At 33.6% G+C, this 18425-nt stretch overlaps 1 protein-coding gene across 6 annotated transcripts in view; it reads left to right on the forward strand.

Moving 5' to 3' along the window:
* The first annotated feature begins 9032 nt into the window (after positions 1-9032).
* Coq8 (ubiquinone biosynthesis protein COQ8, mitochondrial) overlaps positions 9033-18425 on the forward strand; it is a 68507-nt gene continuing 59114 nt past the window's right edge. Inside the window, exons 1-2 of one of the 6 annotated variants that reach the window (XM_076455505.1) lie at positions 9033-9086; positions 12552-12763. In XM_076455505.1, the coding sequence (XP_076311620.1) occupies positions 12563-12763 (201 nt within the window). In that variant the 5' untranslated portion in view covers positions 9033-9086; positions 12552-12562. Of the gene's footprint in view, positions 11496-12020; positions 12072-12551; positions 12764-18425 lie in introns of those variants that run through there. The other 5 variants (XM_076455508.1, XM_076455506.1, XM_076455509.1 and 2 more) reach the window with 5 other exon arrangements.

Here is an 18425-nt window from a genome sequence, read left to right on the forward strand (position 1 = left end):
ATCAAAATATCTTAAAATCAATATTTAGTTACAAACAGGACCAATCAGAGGGAGAGGCCAGGAGAGCCATTTGGCTTGGGCCTCAATCTCAAAGAGGGCCTCAAATTTAGTCACTGTATATTTTTTGGTATTTATTTATTTTTATAACTTGTTGTTTTTATGTTTTTTCTTAAAATTATATTTCATTCTTATTTTCGAAGTAATGATTATTGTATTGTTGTTTTCATGTGTCGTCATTTTTATTATTATTATGGACAGGGCTTTAAAATTTGGAAGTGGTGTGGGCCTCACTGAACCTCTCAAAAGACCTGAATGTGATGGTTGGTCCCATTAATCGTTGGCAAAAGAGTATCTCAAGAGTCAGCGGCTCGAACTAGTATTCTTTCCACATTTAAGCTACAGACGACTAGTTCAGATAGTTTTTAAGTAAATAAGTGTGAAATTCAAAACAAAAAAACAAAAAAGTCGTTAAGCAGAGTGTCTATCCAGCAGGTAATGCATTAAAGAATCAAATAAATAAATCTCATTATACGGCCAGGTGGGTTAAGGCGTTCGACTCGTAATCTGAGGGTTGCGGGTTCGAATCCCCGTCGCACCAAACATGCTCGCCCCTTCGGCCGTAGGGGCGTTTTAATGTGACGGTCAATCCCACTATTTGTTGGTAAAAGAGTAGCCCAAGAGTTGGCAGTGAGTGGTGATGACTAGCTGCCTTCCCTCTAGTCTTATACTGCTAAATTAGGGACGGCTAGCGCAGATAAACCTTGAGTAGGTTTGCGCGAAATCCAAAACAAACAAATAAAATATAGCAACAGTTATAAATATGGTAGCACTAAAATAGACTAAGCTAGAAATTCAGGTTTAGGTTAAGTAGTAAACCACTTATTGTACTTTCATATGTTAATTATGGGAAAACGATAAAATTAAAAAGACTATAGCTTTTTAATCGAATTAAACTCTGGCTTCTGTTTAATAAAAAAAAGTGTTTTGTTGTTTTTTCTATACGTTTTTGTTCATAGTGCCACAATTGCATGTATTGCTCTTAAATCGCAGAATAAATAAAACTATTCAAAGAAACGTCATTTATCCAAATATGATGTACCGCTCTTAGTATCCGTTATATCTTAGTTATAAGTGTAATTAAATATATTATTGTAATATAACGACTGACAAAAGGAATTCATGCAGCTTTAGTTTGTGTACTTCTCCCATCATTGTTTGGAAAATATTTTATGGTATGTATGACAGTAATATTATTATTGTCATTGAGTTGTTAAATACCTGCTGTTTTGGATAGTTTTATTCACCACAGTGGTCAAAATATTTTACTTTGAAATAAAAGTCAAACATTTAACTTCATGGCTATTTCGAGTTGATTCCCGTGTTTATATGTGGATACGATAAAATCAGTCTTTGAATGAGAGAAGCCTGTGCCCACAAAAACAAGAGGTTAGCAGTTATAGAAACCCACAAAGTCCTATTACACAATATAAGTGCATTTCTTTGGTTAAAAATAAAAGAAACTTGTATGATTTTTTTAATTTTTTGCAATTAAAGATAATCAAATGTTTTCATTAGTTACTGGTTTCTTGTTTCTAGTTTACTGGGATAGCGATATTTACAGGAATACCAGAAGTGTTATTGGTGTTGGGTTAAGTATATGTGAGTTTCATCTGATAGTTGATTCTAGATTTTAACCTCCATTTGACAGAAACATATTTGATCCTCAACTGATAAATCACAAACCTCAGTATTTTGTATCCAATTATTTATGTAGAATTAAAACTTCACAACCAGATCTCTTCTGGCGTGATAGAAGAAGCTCTGACATGTTATAAATCTGACGAAACAGCCTCCAGTGTTTAAGTACAAATAATCCTTTGGCTAGAACAAATTCAGATATGAACATCTTTTACAAACTAGTTTCAACTTTTTTTATTTATTATTAACTAACATATAGAGTCCAATATTTAAGTAGACTACAGTGTGTTTTTTTCTTTCTTTTATCCTATAACTATGAGCATTCTAAAGGGATTATGTGACTATAGAGGTAGTTTCAACTTTATATTTAAAACAAAAAGAAGAAGAAGATACCGTGTTCATTAAAACGAAAATAGTGTTTTATTTGAACACTTCATTAGTTTACATACTTTATGTCAGATCAGTTTTTACTCACTGTAGAATCAGATCCTGCGATCTCTCTGAATATGAAGATCCATGAGTTTGTTCCTAGTTTATAATGGGATAATGAGAGGAAAAGAGATCGAGAAACACTGTCTTAAAACACATACCAGTTATTGAATGGCGTAACATGATAGTTGACAGTGGTAATCTTATACAAGCAAATGATTAAAAAAGCTTGTAAATGTTTAGGTTCTCTTGATAATGGTTTAGAAATAGGTTTCACTATTCAAAAGCCACATCTTGTTTATACTTAAACTCGGGTGATAAACTGTAGCTTTACTGAGTGACTGACCCAACAACTAATCACTACAGTTAGAATGGATCTCAACATCCAGTCATTGCAGTTTGAGTGAATCTTAAAAACAGTGTCTTTGTAGAAATCGTTCATAAGTCACGTGTTGATTTTCTACAAGAATTAACTAATCAGAAAGTAACGAAAATTTTAATCCAAATGTACATTTTTTTTCAATTGTTATAATATGAAATGATCACCTCTCTTTCCTAATTTTCTTCGTTTTTCGTCCTGTCCAAGAATTTAGCATGACTGATGTTATAAATAAAATTGTTAAAACCACAAAATCTAATTGAACCCTTTTACAACTATGTAGTTTATTGTGTCATATAGTGCAAGGTTCTAGGGCTAGTGCTTCTTTTTATATCAAACAAACATTTGAAATACATAATGTTGAAAAAGAAGCAAAAGACTTGAACTTGAACAAAAATGTAACTAATAATCTTTCTTTAAGACATGGTGTATCGATTTATGTATTATACATATGATTGTCTTTTACAAGAAAGCTAGATCAAAACTGTTTTCTCTCTCAAAGTTTGTTCTAGGCTGATTAATATTCACATTTTCCAGTTAAATAGGTAATGTCAGTTTCCTCATAGTGAATAACGTTAACTAGGAAACTGGTCATTTGCATTTGAAGAATTGTGGCGTCGAGATATCACCTGACCTACCACTGAAGAAAAACAGTTGTCTGTCTTCATATACAAGCTGTAAGTTTACATCTCTTTATCCCACAGACAAACCAAATGTTATGTCCAAGGAATATAATGGAACAATAGATAGACAGAGTGAAACTCTTTTTAAGTTTTCTTGACCGTGAATTATGTGAAAAATGAACATGTAACCGAAAAATATACATGGTATGCCTTCATGTTATATTTTCTTTTCCTCCTTTACTTCGGATTTGTTCTCAAGCTAACGTTAATTGTAATCTTTAAACCCAGATATTCACACATGCACTAAAGTACTGTAACATTCCTCACACATGCAAATATTTACATGCAACACAGACAACGCCGCACCTTAACCTCTTTAACAAATAAGTACAAAGTCAAGTTAAAAATGTCGTTTAATTATGATGTACAGTTGAAGTATAATTTAGATGAAAACAAAAATACATAATCATATTTTACTACACAGCACAATGTCATAGCGCAAATCCTTTTACAGTGAACGTTAAACATGATATCCAGTATTTTTGTATCACAAGAAAAGCGCCTTAATACAGAATACAAACAAAATGTTTTACCAATGATACAAAAGTATAATTACAAAAATATCCTTTATCACAGAATATAATAAATTGAAATACAAAATACAATACCAATAAAATTTCAATTATTGCAGAGTAGAACAAAATAAAAAATTGAAACAAAATGAAAATGGACTCTTCAAACAATTAAATTACAAATAAAAATCTTTTATATAAAAACCAAACTCACAATAAAATTAAAATACAAAATGTACTCTTTAATACTGATTACGCACACAACAAAATTTTGGACAATAAATAAATCTTTTAACAATTTAAAATATGCAATTATTGTTGTATGTTTGTTTTTGAATTTTGCGCAAACCTACTCAAGGTCTATCTGCGCTAGCCGTCCCTAATTTAGCAGTATAAGACTAGAGGGAAGGCAGCTAGTCATCACCACTCAGTGCCAACTCTTGGGCTACTCTTTTACCAACGAATAGTGGGATTGACCGTCACATTATAACGTCCCCACGGCTGAAAGGGCAAGCATGTTTGGCGTGACGGGGATGCGAACCCGCACCTCCTCAGATTACGAGTCGCACACCTTAACACGCTTGGCCATGCCGGGCCTATTATTGTTGTATCATACAGACACAAAAAATGCCTTTAATACTGAAGTATGAATAGCACAATAAAAGAAAAAAATAAAATAAACCCTTTAAAAATTGAATGCATAATAAACAAACATTTCAAATGATATTAATAATGTGCATACATTCACAAAATAGCATAACTAAATATATTGAACATAAAACACGTATACGTACAGAAAAATACATTTAAAAAGTGAACAAAATTAACATCTTAACACATATGTAGTAATAAACAACAAATGAAAATAGACTAAGTACAGCACGAACAATAAATAAATGAATAAAAAGAGGCGTCACCAGGGGTGGATACAGGATTTTCTGGTGGTGGGGGGATATGATCGACACAGTAACAATGACTTAAACCCGACTCCAAGTAAACTTTTCATTATTACTGCAACAGTAGCTCCTTGTTACTGGGGAAATCCCACTCAGTGGTCTTGGTAATCAAAAATATTCTAATTGAGACGATCAGTACTTTATATTTCTGATTTCCCATTAACCTACACAATTTTGGTATGGCCAGTGGGGGGATGAATCCCCCATCCTTCCTCTGTATCCATCTCTGACCGCCACACAGATATTTATATTTATATCTCTCAAACTAAAACAGTCGTCATTGGAGAGGGTCTACCCACAAAGATATATTGGAACTTATTATAGAGGGAACTCTTAGACCAATGATTCTCAACCTGTGTGCCGAGCATGTTTGGTGCGACCAGGATTCGAACCCGCGACCCTCAGATTACGAGTCGCACGCTTTTACACGCTTGGCCATGCCGGGCCTAGAGAGACACTTGGAAACAAAACATTCAGCTGTGAAGGATAAACCAAAAGAATGCTTCGAGAATCTCGAGGCTCAATAACGTGAACAATCAAGGAAGCTTGTAAAGTACATGAAGCTGCCCGAAAATGGATTGATTGCAAGTTATGAGGTTGATCAATTGTTGGCAAAACGCAAGAAAGCGCATATTGAGGCCTAATTAGTCATTGTGCCGGCGTTAGCAATCATCGTTGAAGCTATGCTTGGAATGGATGCCGCCAAAAAGGTTAAGCAAGTTCCATTGTCCAAAGACACAATTTGGCGCAGAATTGTAGACTTGTCGTCGGATTTGAGGGATCAAGTTTGCGAACACTTCGAAGCGCCTAAAGATGAATTGTCTTTGCTATGGTCTCTTCAAGTTGATGATCTACTGACGTATGTAGAAAAGCTCAAGTTCTGGCTTTTGTTCGATTCGTAAAAGATGGAAAAATCGTAAACGAATACTTATTTTGCAAAGATTTAAAAAGTACAGCGAAAGGCCAAGATATTAACGAGTTGGTGAATGAAAACATTTTGCTCTTCAAATTACATTGGAATAATTGTGTCAGCGTTTGCACCGATGGCTGTCCTTCAATGCAATGAAAAAAAAGAAGGGATTCGTCACTCTGGTGCGCCAACAAAATCCAAACATTGGGATTGTTCACTGTATAATTCACAGAGAGGCGCTCGCCTCCAAATCTTTGCCGAAAGATTTGCAGTCTGTTATGAATCAAATTATTCAAGTGGTGAATTTCCTCAAGTCTCGGCCACTTCAATCTCGACTTTTCTCTCTTTTCTGTGAGGCGATGGATTCAGACTACAAGAAGCTACTGTATCACATTCAAGTTCGTTAACTTTCAAAAGGAAAGGTGTTAAAGCGTCTTGTTCAACTAAAAACAGAAGTAATTTCTTTCTTGGAGGTTGAGGAAGCAGGTTTTGAATTTTGTTTTCATGATGAGATCTGGTGGCTGAAGGTTCAATTTCTCTCCGACTTGTTTGACAAATAAAATTCTCTGAACTTAAGTCTCCAAGGACCATCTGAAAACATTATTACTGCAACGTCCAAACTGAAGGCTTTCGATGAAAAGTTGACGCTGTGAAAGAATAAGATCTCGAAAGGAGTCCTTGATTGTTTTCCTTCTGTTAACGAATGTCCATCAAAGAAGAAAATTATCCCTCAAATTCTGAACACATTAAGCGACCTATAGTCTGCGCTAAAACATTACTTCCCGTCACTTGCTGTCGACGAATATAACTGGGTGACCCATCCATTCGGAATCAATGAGACAACAAATCTTACAACTGAGGAGAAAGAACAGCTCATTGATTTACGAAACGACAAATTTTATCAGTCATTGTTTCCCAAAAAGAGCTTGGATGAGTTTTGGATCTCCATTAAAAATTTATATCCTGCATTCAGTTTAAAAGCAATTGAAGTTCTGCTTTCATTTGCATCTTCGTGGTTTTGCGAAATCGATAATGAAATGCGAGCTTGTTTGTCTTCATTAGAGCCTCGCTTCAATTTGATTTGCTCTCGAAAGCAGGCACAAGCGTCACATTGAAAACATACGTAAAAATTAAAAGTTTTGATTTTTCTGCTATACCACAAAATCGTTAAAAAGTCTTAAAACGACACTCACGGCCAAAGCAAGCGATAGTATTTACAATGTGCAGATGACATTAATATCACTTGCTCTGGCCGTGATTCTCGTTCTAAGGCTTTTTAAGTTAACTCTTCTGTGTTATGTGTATCTAATCTTGATGCACAATGACATTATTATCGCTTGCTTTTGCCGTTATTTTCGTTCTAAGGCTTTTAAAGCTTGCCGTATAACGTGTACCTAAAAAAATCGTTCAGGCTTTTCAGGTGTACTGCGAAAATTTTCAGATTGTCGTAGTGTGCCGCAAGTCAGAAAAGGCTGAGAACCACTGTCTTAGACAAACCTCCAGAAGTGATAACATACTGCCCAATGTTGAAGCAGATTTCACTGCTGAAAAGGCAGCAACAAGGAAAAACGATCAGCTGAGGCAAAGGGTATCTCTTATGGCACCTGTCATTCAGGCTTGCAGACACCAAAAGAACCTTTCAGCAAAACAAAGGATGATCTGAAGACTTTGAAAGTAGCCAACCACCCAAAAAAAAACCTAGAACTTTGGTAAGACTGAAGTGAGTGGAACTGAAGCCTGGGATGATCTTTGGGTAGACATATATACATTTTAATTGTTTAAATTTATTTTGCCTAATTTGTATTTTGTTTTAATTCAGAGTTCCTCTTCATTCCACACTCATAAGTGCATGTGAAAGATTAAAGAACCTCTTTAAATTGTATTAGACTGTCCCTATCTATATGGGAGCAACTATAAATCATTGTTAAGCATAAAATTAATAAGTGATCTTTGTTAAAGGTTTTTCCTTTGTATTCTGTTTTCCTTCATTTTATTTATTTTTGTCAATGGTCAGGTGGTTAAGGCATTCGACTGACAATCTGAAGATTGCGAGTTCGAATTTCCATCGTACTAAACATGTTTGTCCTTTCAACCGTAAGGGTGTTATAATGTAACGATTAATCTCACTATTCGTTGGTAAAAGAGTAGCCCAAGAGGTGGCGGTGGGTAGTGGTGACTAGCTGCCTTCCCTCTAGTCTTACACTGCAGAATTAGGGACGGCTAGCACAGATAGCCCTCGAGTAGCTTTGCGCGATATTCAAAAACAAAACATTTCTTCTTGAGACTAAAGTTTTAAATACGAATTTTGTGTCTTGTAACTGTAAAAACCATAGTTAGAAGATAGTTCATTGCATTTCATTGTAATTTTATAGACAAGGAATGTTGTGTTGCAATATTTTAAATATTTAATGATTGTTGAATTCTATCATGTTAGAAACAGTGGGGAGTTAACGAGCTCCTCAATTATGTCGCGAGTTTAAACATTTTCAAATTAGTTGTTTGTTTGAAAAGAAACCTAAAACATGTATATCATATGTTTTTTTACCTGTGTTAGTTACATGGGGATTTAACTATCTTTTAGTTTATCAAGTTTTTATGTGATTTTAGCATAAAAACACATGGGCCAGTTGTTCATTAAGGATTTTCTTTTTTTATTGCTTTTTTTTTCTCTCTTTATTACAGAAGAACAAAGGATGTTGTATTAACATGTTGCATCCAGGTTTAAATATCCTTTTGAATATCCTTTGCTAGCCGAGTTAATGTAGGCCCGGCATGGCCAGGTGGTTAAGGCACTAGACTCGTAATCCCTTTTAGCCGTGCGGGCGTTATAATATAACGGTCAATCTTACTATTCGTTGGTAAAAGAGTAGCTCAAAAGTTGGCGGTGGTTGTAGCTTTGAGTGAAATTCAAAACTAAACAAACCAAACGATAAAAGCGGCCTATTCTATGAAATAACAAAAGTCACAAGGTAATGAAAGAGAGTTTACCTGCGAATTCAGGCGCGCTTCCTTATTAAGATATCATCAAATCAAGATGTACTTTAAGATAATTATGTTTTAATTACATGGAAATTAATACTGAAGGAAAGATAGCTGTGGAGCTATCTGCTCTAGTAGTCCTTAATTTTGAAGTGATATAGAATCCCTTATCAACGAATATTAGGATTGATCGTTCATAATAACGCCCCCACAGCTGAAAAGGCAAATATGTTTGGCGACAGAATTCGAACTCGCGATCTGCTTATTGCGAGTTGAGTACACTAACTATTATTTCACTCAATTTTTAGGCTTACTTATGCAAGATTTTTTTATTTAAACAATTTGTATTTCTACACTGTATGAAGAGAATAGTTTTGGTTAGAAAAGACTGAATAATATTTCTCTTGATTACTTTATACAGATATATTATTATTGAGTAAACTGAATAAAATAGCAATGTTTCAATTGGGAAAAAAAAAAATAAATATTAAGCGAAACGTTATACGCAATTACAGACAGGTGGTGCTTTTTAAGAAAGCAGTGAGGATTTTTGAGTTGTTATTGTATTAGAGTTATTTAGAACTACGTGCAGATTATCAGAATTAAAATTACGTTTAAGTAAAAGAAAAAGAGTTGTTTGCTCATGTCATGTCATTTAAAGCGTTAATATAAGATGACGATATTCAATAGCTTTCTATAATTGCTATATTCGTTCATATAAAAAGACACGTGATTGAAATAGATAATTTTTACTTTGTAAAATTGTAACAGACACTTCACTTTTATATGTAATTTTCTCCCAACAGGTAAGATGTTAAGGTTATGAAAGATGTCATGTCAAAAATATTGGATAGTGTTGATAACAATATCTTTAGCGAAAACACCCACACGTTTTCTCGATTCTTGCATCTTGTTAGTTCCTAGAGGGCATCAGTTCAATGAGATTTAAGGTCACCTCTGGTTTCATCTTCAAGATATTTCAAAGTTAAAAATTTGTTTCTGTTTAATTTTGAAAATCAACTTTAATATTTTCCATATAGATGCTTATCAAAGAACATTTTAAAATATTCCAGATTAATAGCTTTTGAGGCCCATGGATATAATAATAGAAATAAGAAATGATGACACAAACTAAGATTATCCTTAACTCTGATAAAGAGTGAAGTATAATTTGAAGGTATTCACATAAAGACAACAATGCCAAGAAAGTTAACAAGTGTTTAAATTCAAGGTCCAGGCCATATTACTCTCCTGGCCTTGTGTCTTGCAAATTATAAAGTGATCCATTACATAAGATTACAACTGATGCCTTTTTTTGTTTTTCTTGTAAGCTCAAATCTCGGATTCCACAAGTTAAATCTGTTAGTATTGCCTTCACATTTAAATTTGCATTTTCAACTTTTTCATTTCATTACTTAAATAGACACCTAACAGTTTAGTTACCTAAATTAAGCCTATCTTAATTATTCTGTAGACTTCTTAAAAGAGAAAAATGCTAAACTTTTCATAATTACACACAGTTTTTCATTTAAGTCTTATCATAAGTTTAATTCAAGGCAGGCAAATGCTTACTGTGAATAAAAAATTTATACAACTTTCAAATAGGAATGATTTTAAAATGCTGAGAGAGTGATTAAAATTTTTTCTTAATATTTTTAATAAATGAAGTCTGTGTGTGGACCAGATGGGGATGACTGAATAATTGACATTTTGCAACTAAGGAATATGACTAAAGGGGTCCTTTGTAAATGTTTTTGCTCATTATTTCTTATTTGTTTGGATGAACTCGAGTAACTTAATGTTTCCAAATTTGCTGATGAAACTAAGATGCTGAGAAGGTGCAATTTCATTGAGAATACCTCAGTTGATATGTTTCAGTCATTGTAACTTGGAAATATTGTTAAGTGTACATACAGATCATTTTCTTATTTTTAGAAGTTGCATTTATGAGCAAGAAATTGATAATATAATTTTATGTAAGAGTAATTACATCTCATTTGAACTACTTTGTGCATTGGTAGTTCCTAAAATATTGAAAATAGTGTGGAAATGGGTTACTATACATTGATACGTGGTTTAAGTCTTTTTTTAGTTTCAGGAAGTGTGTAGTTTGTGACACGTTATTTGGAATATAGAAAAAGTAAATGTGATTTATGTTAGATCTTCAAAATTGTTAAGGGTTATTTATGTATAGTGGAAAACTTGTTTGAATAATGATGTGAAAAATGTGGAAGAATGGATTTGTAGTTTTATGGATCTTAAGTTTAAGCTTTTTGAGTCTAATTATAAATATTTGTTTGACAAGTTTATTTGCCAGATATAAACTTGTGGAATAACAATACAGATGATGTGGTATGTGCTTCTAGTCTTAATTATTTCAGACTGTGTTGGATAAGATTACAGATATGAAAGATTTTACATTGTTGTTTGTTTTGATGAGATGGGAATTATGACTTCTACTATCTAAATGGACTATTTCACCCTTGATTTGTTTTTATTTTTGGGGTGTTAGTGAAAATATAAGAAAGTAGTCAAAAGTTAGATCTGTAAAAGAAAAACACTGGACTTTATTCTGTTAATAAATGGTTGAAAAGGATATGTTTAGTTTATTTTGATTATGTTAAAGGTGTTTTGTGACTTATGGGATAACTTCAGAAGGTTGAATAATGCCCTGTCATCTTACATATTCTTAGGTATTTGTTTTTTTGCATTTGATATCATTTGTGGGATCTGAAGAAACTGCATGTGATAATCCACTAGTTAAAGCAAGGCTTTTGAAATAGAGAAAACAATGTGATGTTTAATAATCAGTGATGTCTAGAAAACCCACTTGTAGAGAAATGTATATGTAAAAACGGCTCATTTGGGTTGAGAACATTTTTTAGGTAGAGGAGTGAATAACATTTCGACCTTCATCGGTCATCATCAGGTTCACAAAGAAGGAGAGAGGTAACTGATTAGAAGCTGACTACGTGTTTGAAATGGGTTATGTAATGAGTGTCGGAATGTAGAGGGCGGGCTTAGATGTTGAATATACAAAATGTTATGTTTAGACTGTGATTTGACTAATAAGTATTTCAGATGAAAAAGTTAGTGGTTTTGTAAATCTAGGGTCTTTGATTTTATTCAAGTTTGTGTGTCACTTTTCAGTTGGTCTTTGTATATCATGAATCAATTCAGTCCTAGCACATTTTTACCAAGACTGGGAGAAAATGCTATGTATGTATACTGAAATAAAATCTCCTTTGGAACAGTTTGTTTTTATAAGGTTATGTGGGGAGCATTTTTGTTAGTATGCTTTATTTTGATATGAAAACATATTTACAAAGTAATCACATCACAGAGATTCTAATGTGGCAAACTACATGAAACATTTTATTAGATTAGATTAAACAACATAGTATTAAGAAACATTGGTTGTAATAAAAAAGTAAAAAATAAAATATGAGACCATAGGAATTACATTAAGGTACTTCAAGATATGCAGCAACATGATTGTGCAAAATAAGACTAACCATATGAAAGGTATTAAAACAAAACTTCTGGATTTCTTAGTTTTTATTTTAAATCTAGTTCATTTTGTTTGAGCTTGCATTGGTGGAATCTAATATATGTATTAAAAGACAACATTAATTCCTGTAGTCACAAATAAATTACTGTTGTGTAATATAATAGGCACTACATAAGGCTACAGGCACCATGTAGGGATAACATGTCATTTATAGTACACCATACTGTTTACCTTGTATTATATATAGTCTGATGAATCATAGGTACCATATAGTGGTAACATAATGTCATTTATAGTACATCATACTGTGTACCTTGTTTTTTGTATGATTTAGTGAACTGTAGGTACCATGTAATGTGAACATGATGTTGTTACAATACAATATAGATAGAATTATGTATGGAATCATAATTGCTAACTGCTACATTACACTATTTACATAATATTAGATGACAAGAATACTCTTTTTCTTATTTTTATTTTAATCTTTATAGCAGCAGATATAATGGCAAGATCAAGAATGGGTGATTTAAGAATAGTTTTGAGAGGATTGAATTCAGTTGGACAGGCTTTCATAGCTCATCAAGAAGCTATGTTCAAGGAAGCTTGGAATAATACTTCTGTTCGCCCAGCTTTTCAGAAGATTAAAGTTGCTACTGAAGAAGTACTAAGCACAGCATTTTCCGATGCACCGCGTAAAAGTCAAGTAAGTCTATATTTGTAAATTATAATTAAAATGTCTAGAGATTTTAACATTTAAAAAAGAATAGTTTCAACTTTAATTTGGTTAATAGCTCAATAAAGATGGAAAATTTGCTGTTTGGTGGAAACATTGCATCTGAATAGAACCTCTCAAATGTTATTTCTTTTTTTGTACTTCTGATTTATCAAGTTATCATAATTTTTACTATTAATTTCTTTCTCCCATTTTTTTATGTATAGAGACTACACTATTAAAACAAAAAAATACTTTAGTTTCTACTTTTTGTTTCGGATGTAATAGACTGGTGGGAAGACAAACAAAAACATACATTTACAGACATCTACCCAGTGGAATTAATGTACTTGAATTCTGCCTTTTACAAAAAACTCAGTCTCCTTGATTACTGATTTTGCACCATATAATTCTGGTGTATAACATAATAAAGGATATTAACATATATTATTTTGAAATGGTAAGCCTTTATATACCAAAGTAATACATAAAAAGAGGAAATTTCAGTTGAGAATGTGCAGTTTGTGTTGAGATTGTATATAACTGCACAAGATTAAAATCATGACACTGTAAGCTCTGTGCTAAAATTAAAATCTTTGTGATGTTGTGCTGTGATAGCAGGTAAACAAAAATTAAGATTCAAGTCAAGTAGAACACGTCTGAAATACTGAAAGCCTTTTCGCATTAAGTTGTTCTCTTTCTTTCAACAACATTTGGATATAGTTCTGAATGTTCTTTATGTAATGTAGAACATGAGTTATTTTACCCATAAATCTCCATTTTTCCACCTTCTGTGTGACTTATTTTGGATGCCACAGGAGGTCTTAGATAAACTGATTTCTTGTTATAGTTCAGATTTTTCTTGTTGACATTCATTCTGTTTATTTTGTTTCTTATAAATACTGATGACAACATTAAATACTTCTGCATATGTTTCTATTAATATCTGAAATTCTAGTCCTTTGGAAACTTGTAACTCATGTAGTCTGCTTCTAGTATGCAGAATTATCTTATGGTGACATTGTCAGCTCTTATTGGCCAATGTATTTAGGTTGTGATTTCTAAATTGTCTGATGGTGGTTTTAGCAGACTTCACATCAATATGAACTCTTATTTGGATGATGCATATTCGTTTTTCATGATGATATGAAAAATATGATATTTTGATTTTGCCCGTTTATCTTCATTGTTGAAGACTAGCATTTACCAGTGAGTCCTAATTCTGAAGAAGCTTTGTAATGGTCTAGTTTTTTTCTTTCTCTGATATGTTCTGCTTTTAAATTTTCAGCTAATTTTTCTTGGGCTTAAGAATGCAAATTACATGTTGTGTGATTCTTGAATTTTTATATCCTCCATCTTTTCCTAACTTTTGGATCAGCTGATTAACTTTTTATTAACAGAACCCGTGAGTGGGGTTTATTGCTCTCACAGGGTAGGGAAATCAGACACAAGATGAAAGTGATACAAGTTTTTAGCTGTGGGGATATACAGCATTTACCTGAGTAAAAGGATTAGTACATGTTTACTACCTTTGAACATTTGACTAATAGGAATGCCATTCAACAAATAAAGAACTACATAAACATTTCAAATATTTATGGTTATACACCCTTAGAGTAATACTTAACTACCAGTTATTCTTATATTCGTGATTCTGATAAGTAAGATCACATTTTTTACTTTGTAGTCTTTCTTCTTTGTGGTTCATACTTTTGTCTTTTCTGTTGTCACTTTCTTTAACATTCACTTGAATCCATAACTCACAATGCTGTGTTACAAGGTGGTTGCCCATCACCCCATCCCTTGCATACTTTTTAATTTAACTTCAGATGAGTTTCTACCCCATATTCATTGTTTTTGCAGGAATTTTAGCTTGCACTTTTCTTCTGTTCAAGAGAAATATGTCAGTAGGAGCTGACTGAGATTTTACCATTCCATTGTAGTAATTTTCTCCTCTCACAAAAGTAGTTTTTACCATTTTTTGCTGTCCTCTTTATACAGACTGTTTTTATAATGTATGTCATAAGCCTTCTGCATCCCCATCCTCCTATGGGAATAAAAAATTCCAAAATGTCTCTTGCTAATCAACATGTCAACTCTCCATCAATGAGAGAGTACCACCATCACATGATGTATGTGACTCCCTCTTTGCACTACTACTGAACCATCACTTTTTGTTTTGCAGTGTTCAAGTTCAGATGTCATTCTTTTATTCTAGTTCAACTATGGAGTGGTTTATCTTAGTTTAACTTACACTTCGTTTAATTTATTTTCAAGAAAATTTCATTTTCATTTTGAAAGCATTTATTTACCTGTATTTTGCTGCCAAATCTTTCACTTGTGTGTTCAATGTCAAGCATGAATTCCCAAGTTAAAATTACCATTTTGAATCTGTCTCATTCATCTGATGCCATTCTTCAGGCCACAAGTGTAGAAGACCCATTGGGGGATTTACAGGCATTTATTTGCAGGGAGATTGAACAGTATATGGGTCAACCTTTATTTCTTCCTGAGCCTTTCAATCCTGGCTATGCTGATGGGGATTTCTATCCCATATTTGTCATGAATCAGAAACTTGAACAGTTCAGCATGCTTATCAAAGTTCCTACATTTGCTACACCACCAATATGTTTTAGTTCACACAGGCTTTTCTACAGTGGTGGTGTATCTGAGTAAGCATGTAGTGACTTGATTTTGCAACTTTTGTTTTGTGAGAGTTTCTCTTCATCTTTGGTTATGTTCGTATCACACCCATCTCTCATTTTGTTACATGCTACATGTTGTGAACATTCTTCTAGATTCACAATTCTGAGATAACAAGCTTCCCTTTGTATAGTGGCCCCTTCATCTTAATGCTTTAACTCTGTATTGGTTGATCTAATGGCTTTATCATTCTCTGATAGATACCTTTACAATGGTAGACAACCATCTTATTCATATTTACTTATCTCCACTTCCAGATCATGCTTCTGTAATGATGGATGCTCTGATCCAGTTTTGGGGGAATCTTAATCTTTTTCCCTGTGTACCCTCCTCTTCATCTACTTTCTCAGGTATTAGCCAAATTCAGTTTCTTAAAGTTTCAGGCTTCTCATATTTAACACACTGATTGGGTTAATCATGGTTTCCCATATTGTGTCTTCCATTTCAAGTGTATTCCGCACTGTTGAATCTTTGGAGACATTTTACATATGAACCTCAAACATCCATCTTCCACACTGATGTTCATCATCCACAGATTCACTGTTGGCTGTTATATGATTTGTTATTGCAGAAACTAGATTTTGTTCTTAAGTAATTTGAATGTTATCAAATTCTTGCTGACATTCATTCCTGGCTGTCTGCCAATCTGCTGCTTCTATTCTGAGCTGGCTTTTATGTGAACTTTTATAAGAGGAGGTGGTTCATCTTCATGAGTAGCTCCAAAGTTATCAAACTATTGCTAACATTTATCTTTGCCTTTGTATGAACCTCCTTCTACTTCAGACTACAGAGCTGCACTCTATGCTACCTTTAACTGCCAGAGACAATTTCTCTTTTTTGGCCCCACTTTTTACAAATATTACTTTGTTGAGATCCCTGGATTTGAAACTTGTCTTACAGTGTCTTGTTTCTTTTTGTTTGAACCTTTAACTGCTTGCTTATTCTTCTGTCTTTCACATAAGAAATTTATTTTGTTACTAACATCAGGTAGGAACACCTGTGCCCTTGCTGCTTTTTATACTCTTTTGTTTCCTTTCTAAGAAAGTTCAATACTTACATTCTGATAAGACCTTCATACTAAAGATTTGGACTGTAAGTGAATGTAACCAATGTTTTTCTTCAATTGTTTATTTACTGTGAAAAAATAAACGTTCATCTACGATCATGTACATTCAGTGCTATTTGTTGCTATACTGTATGGATGATTCTTTAAGAGTTGCTCAAAACAGGTTGCTTATACCTTATGATGAATCTTGTCCCACATATTTTACTCCATTTACATTAATGTACTGGCTTGTACAGCTGATCCATCTTGTCCATTATGATGTATCTGCACATCTTTAAATAAAATTAGGGTTACATCTTACCAGATTTTCTATTTGGTAATTTCTTTGGCTTTTTATTCTTGCTACCCATTATTTGAACATTTTACAGAATGGCATGTGATAATTACAGGTAGATTTCTACAACTCTATGTACAACAAGTTGCTTCATATTTACTTCAAGTGTTTTTTTTTTGCAACCTTTAATTCTTCATGTCAAATTGAATCCACAACAGATGAGTTATTCTCTATTAACTGCTTAAATGCCATTTCGGACCACACCTGTGATATGTGGTGACCCAGGTTTTTATTTCATTCAGCATCCCTGTTGAGAAGTTATTTGATTAATCCTGTTGTCCCTGGGTGCCATTTTGAAACTCCTTTCTACATTGGTACTGTGTTACATTAAAAATGTAATTAAACCACTTTACTCTCAGTAAATTTCTATAAAATTATTATTATTAAGTACATTACAGTTTGAAGTTTTATATAATCTAAGTTGTTATTTCTGTATTTCAAAATACATATAAAAACAACAGTTAAAAGTAAAGTTTTGCAGGGAGGTTGAACAAAATTTATCCAACAGGGTGGCCTTTAGATCCCCTTATATTATGATAGCTGTGTTCTCTGTGGAGATAATCTTACACAGAAGCATTTACCATAACCCTCAATCACAAATTCCCCTTCTTTTGTTGTCCAGTATCTTATTCTTAGGCTCTGGCCATTGATGCCTTCAGCCAGGATTGGTCCCACAAATTCCTTTATGTTTATCTGCCTATCTGATTACTTCATTGGGTGGTCTCTCTTATTCATACTACTCTGTGTTGAGCCATTCTGATCTTTCCTTATTGGCCAATTCAACTATGATTTTCATGACGACATGAACTGTTCCCTCCAGTTCCTCTTCCCTTATCTCCCTCCTTTCTTCATCAACCACTGGTTCTACATCCAACCCCATTTATGTTCTTCATCTTTATGCCTGGCTTTTATCTGGTTCTTGGTGAAGAGATCAGGTTTCTCCCATCAAGTAGCTTACCTTGAAAGGAAAGGGGTGATCACTCTGCCCAACTCTTGATGGCTAAGAAGGTGGAGGAAGAAGCAGAAGTGCTATATAGCTGGCAAAAGCTTTCACCTAGAGTATCAGTGATTCTCCAGCTGCCAGCTACTTCCTGGCCATCAGAGAGCAAGATCAAGAGGGGAACAGAATTATATTGCCTACTAACCTTTCGAATCTTGTCCCATATGACTTTAAAACTGGTGGTAGAAGATATGCTGGTTGTGAACTTTAATCCAAGATTCCTTCTGACTTTGACGTCTTACCCACTGAGCATGAGTGCAGGCCTGCTGGAAAGTGATGCATTTCAAGAGTATGTGATACCTACAAAAAGTATCCCAGGCCCGTTTTTGAGCCTTCCATACCATGTGGCAGGCAGGATTCCACCACAGACAAGGATATCGTGGAAAACGTGTCGATGTTTTAGGAATACACACAGTCAACAAAATTAGTCTGAAGTACTATCTCTAAAAATGCTAATATCTTCCAGGAAATTTTGATCAAAAGGTCATAGGAAAGCCTGTGTTTTGAATACTAGGTGCTGCATGTCACACTCAAAGTTTAACCAGCTTTA

The sequence above is a fragment of the Tachypleus tridentatus genome, chromosome 9 (genome assembly GCF_004210375.1).
Source record: "Tachypleus tridentatus isolate NWPU-2018 chromosome 9, ASM421037v1, whole genome shotgun sequence".
Taxonomy (NCBI): Eukaryota; Metazoa; Arthropoda; class Merostomata; order Xiphosura; family Limulidae; genus Tachypleus; species Tachypleus tridentatus.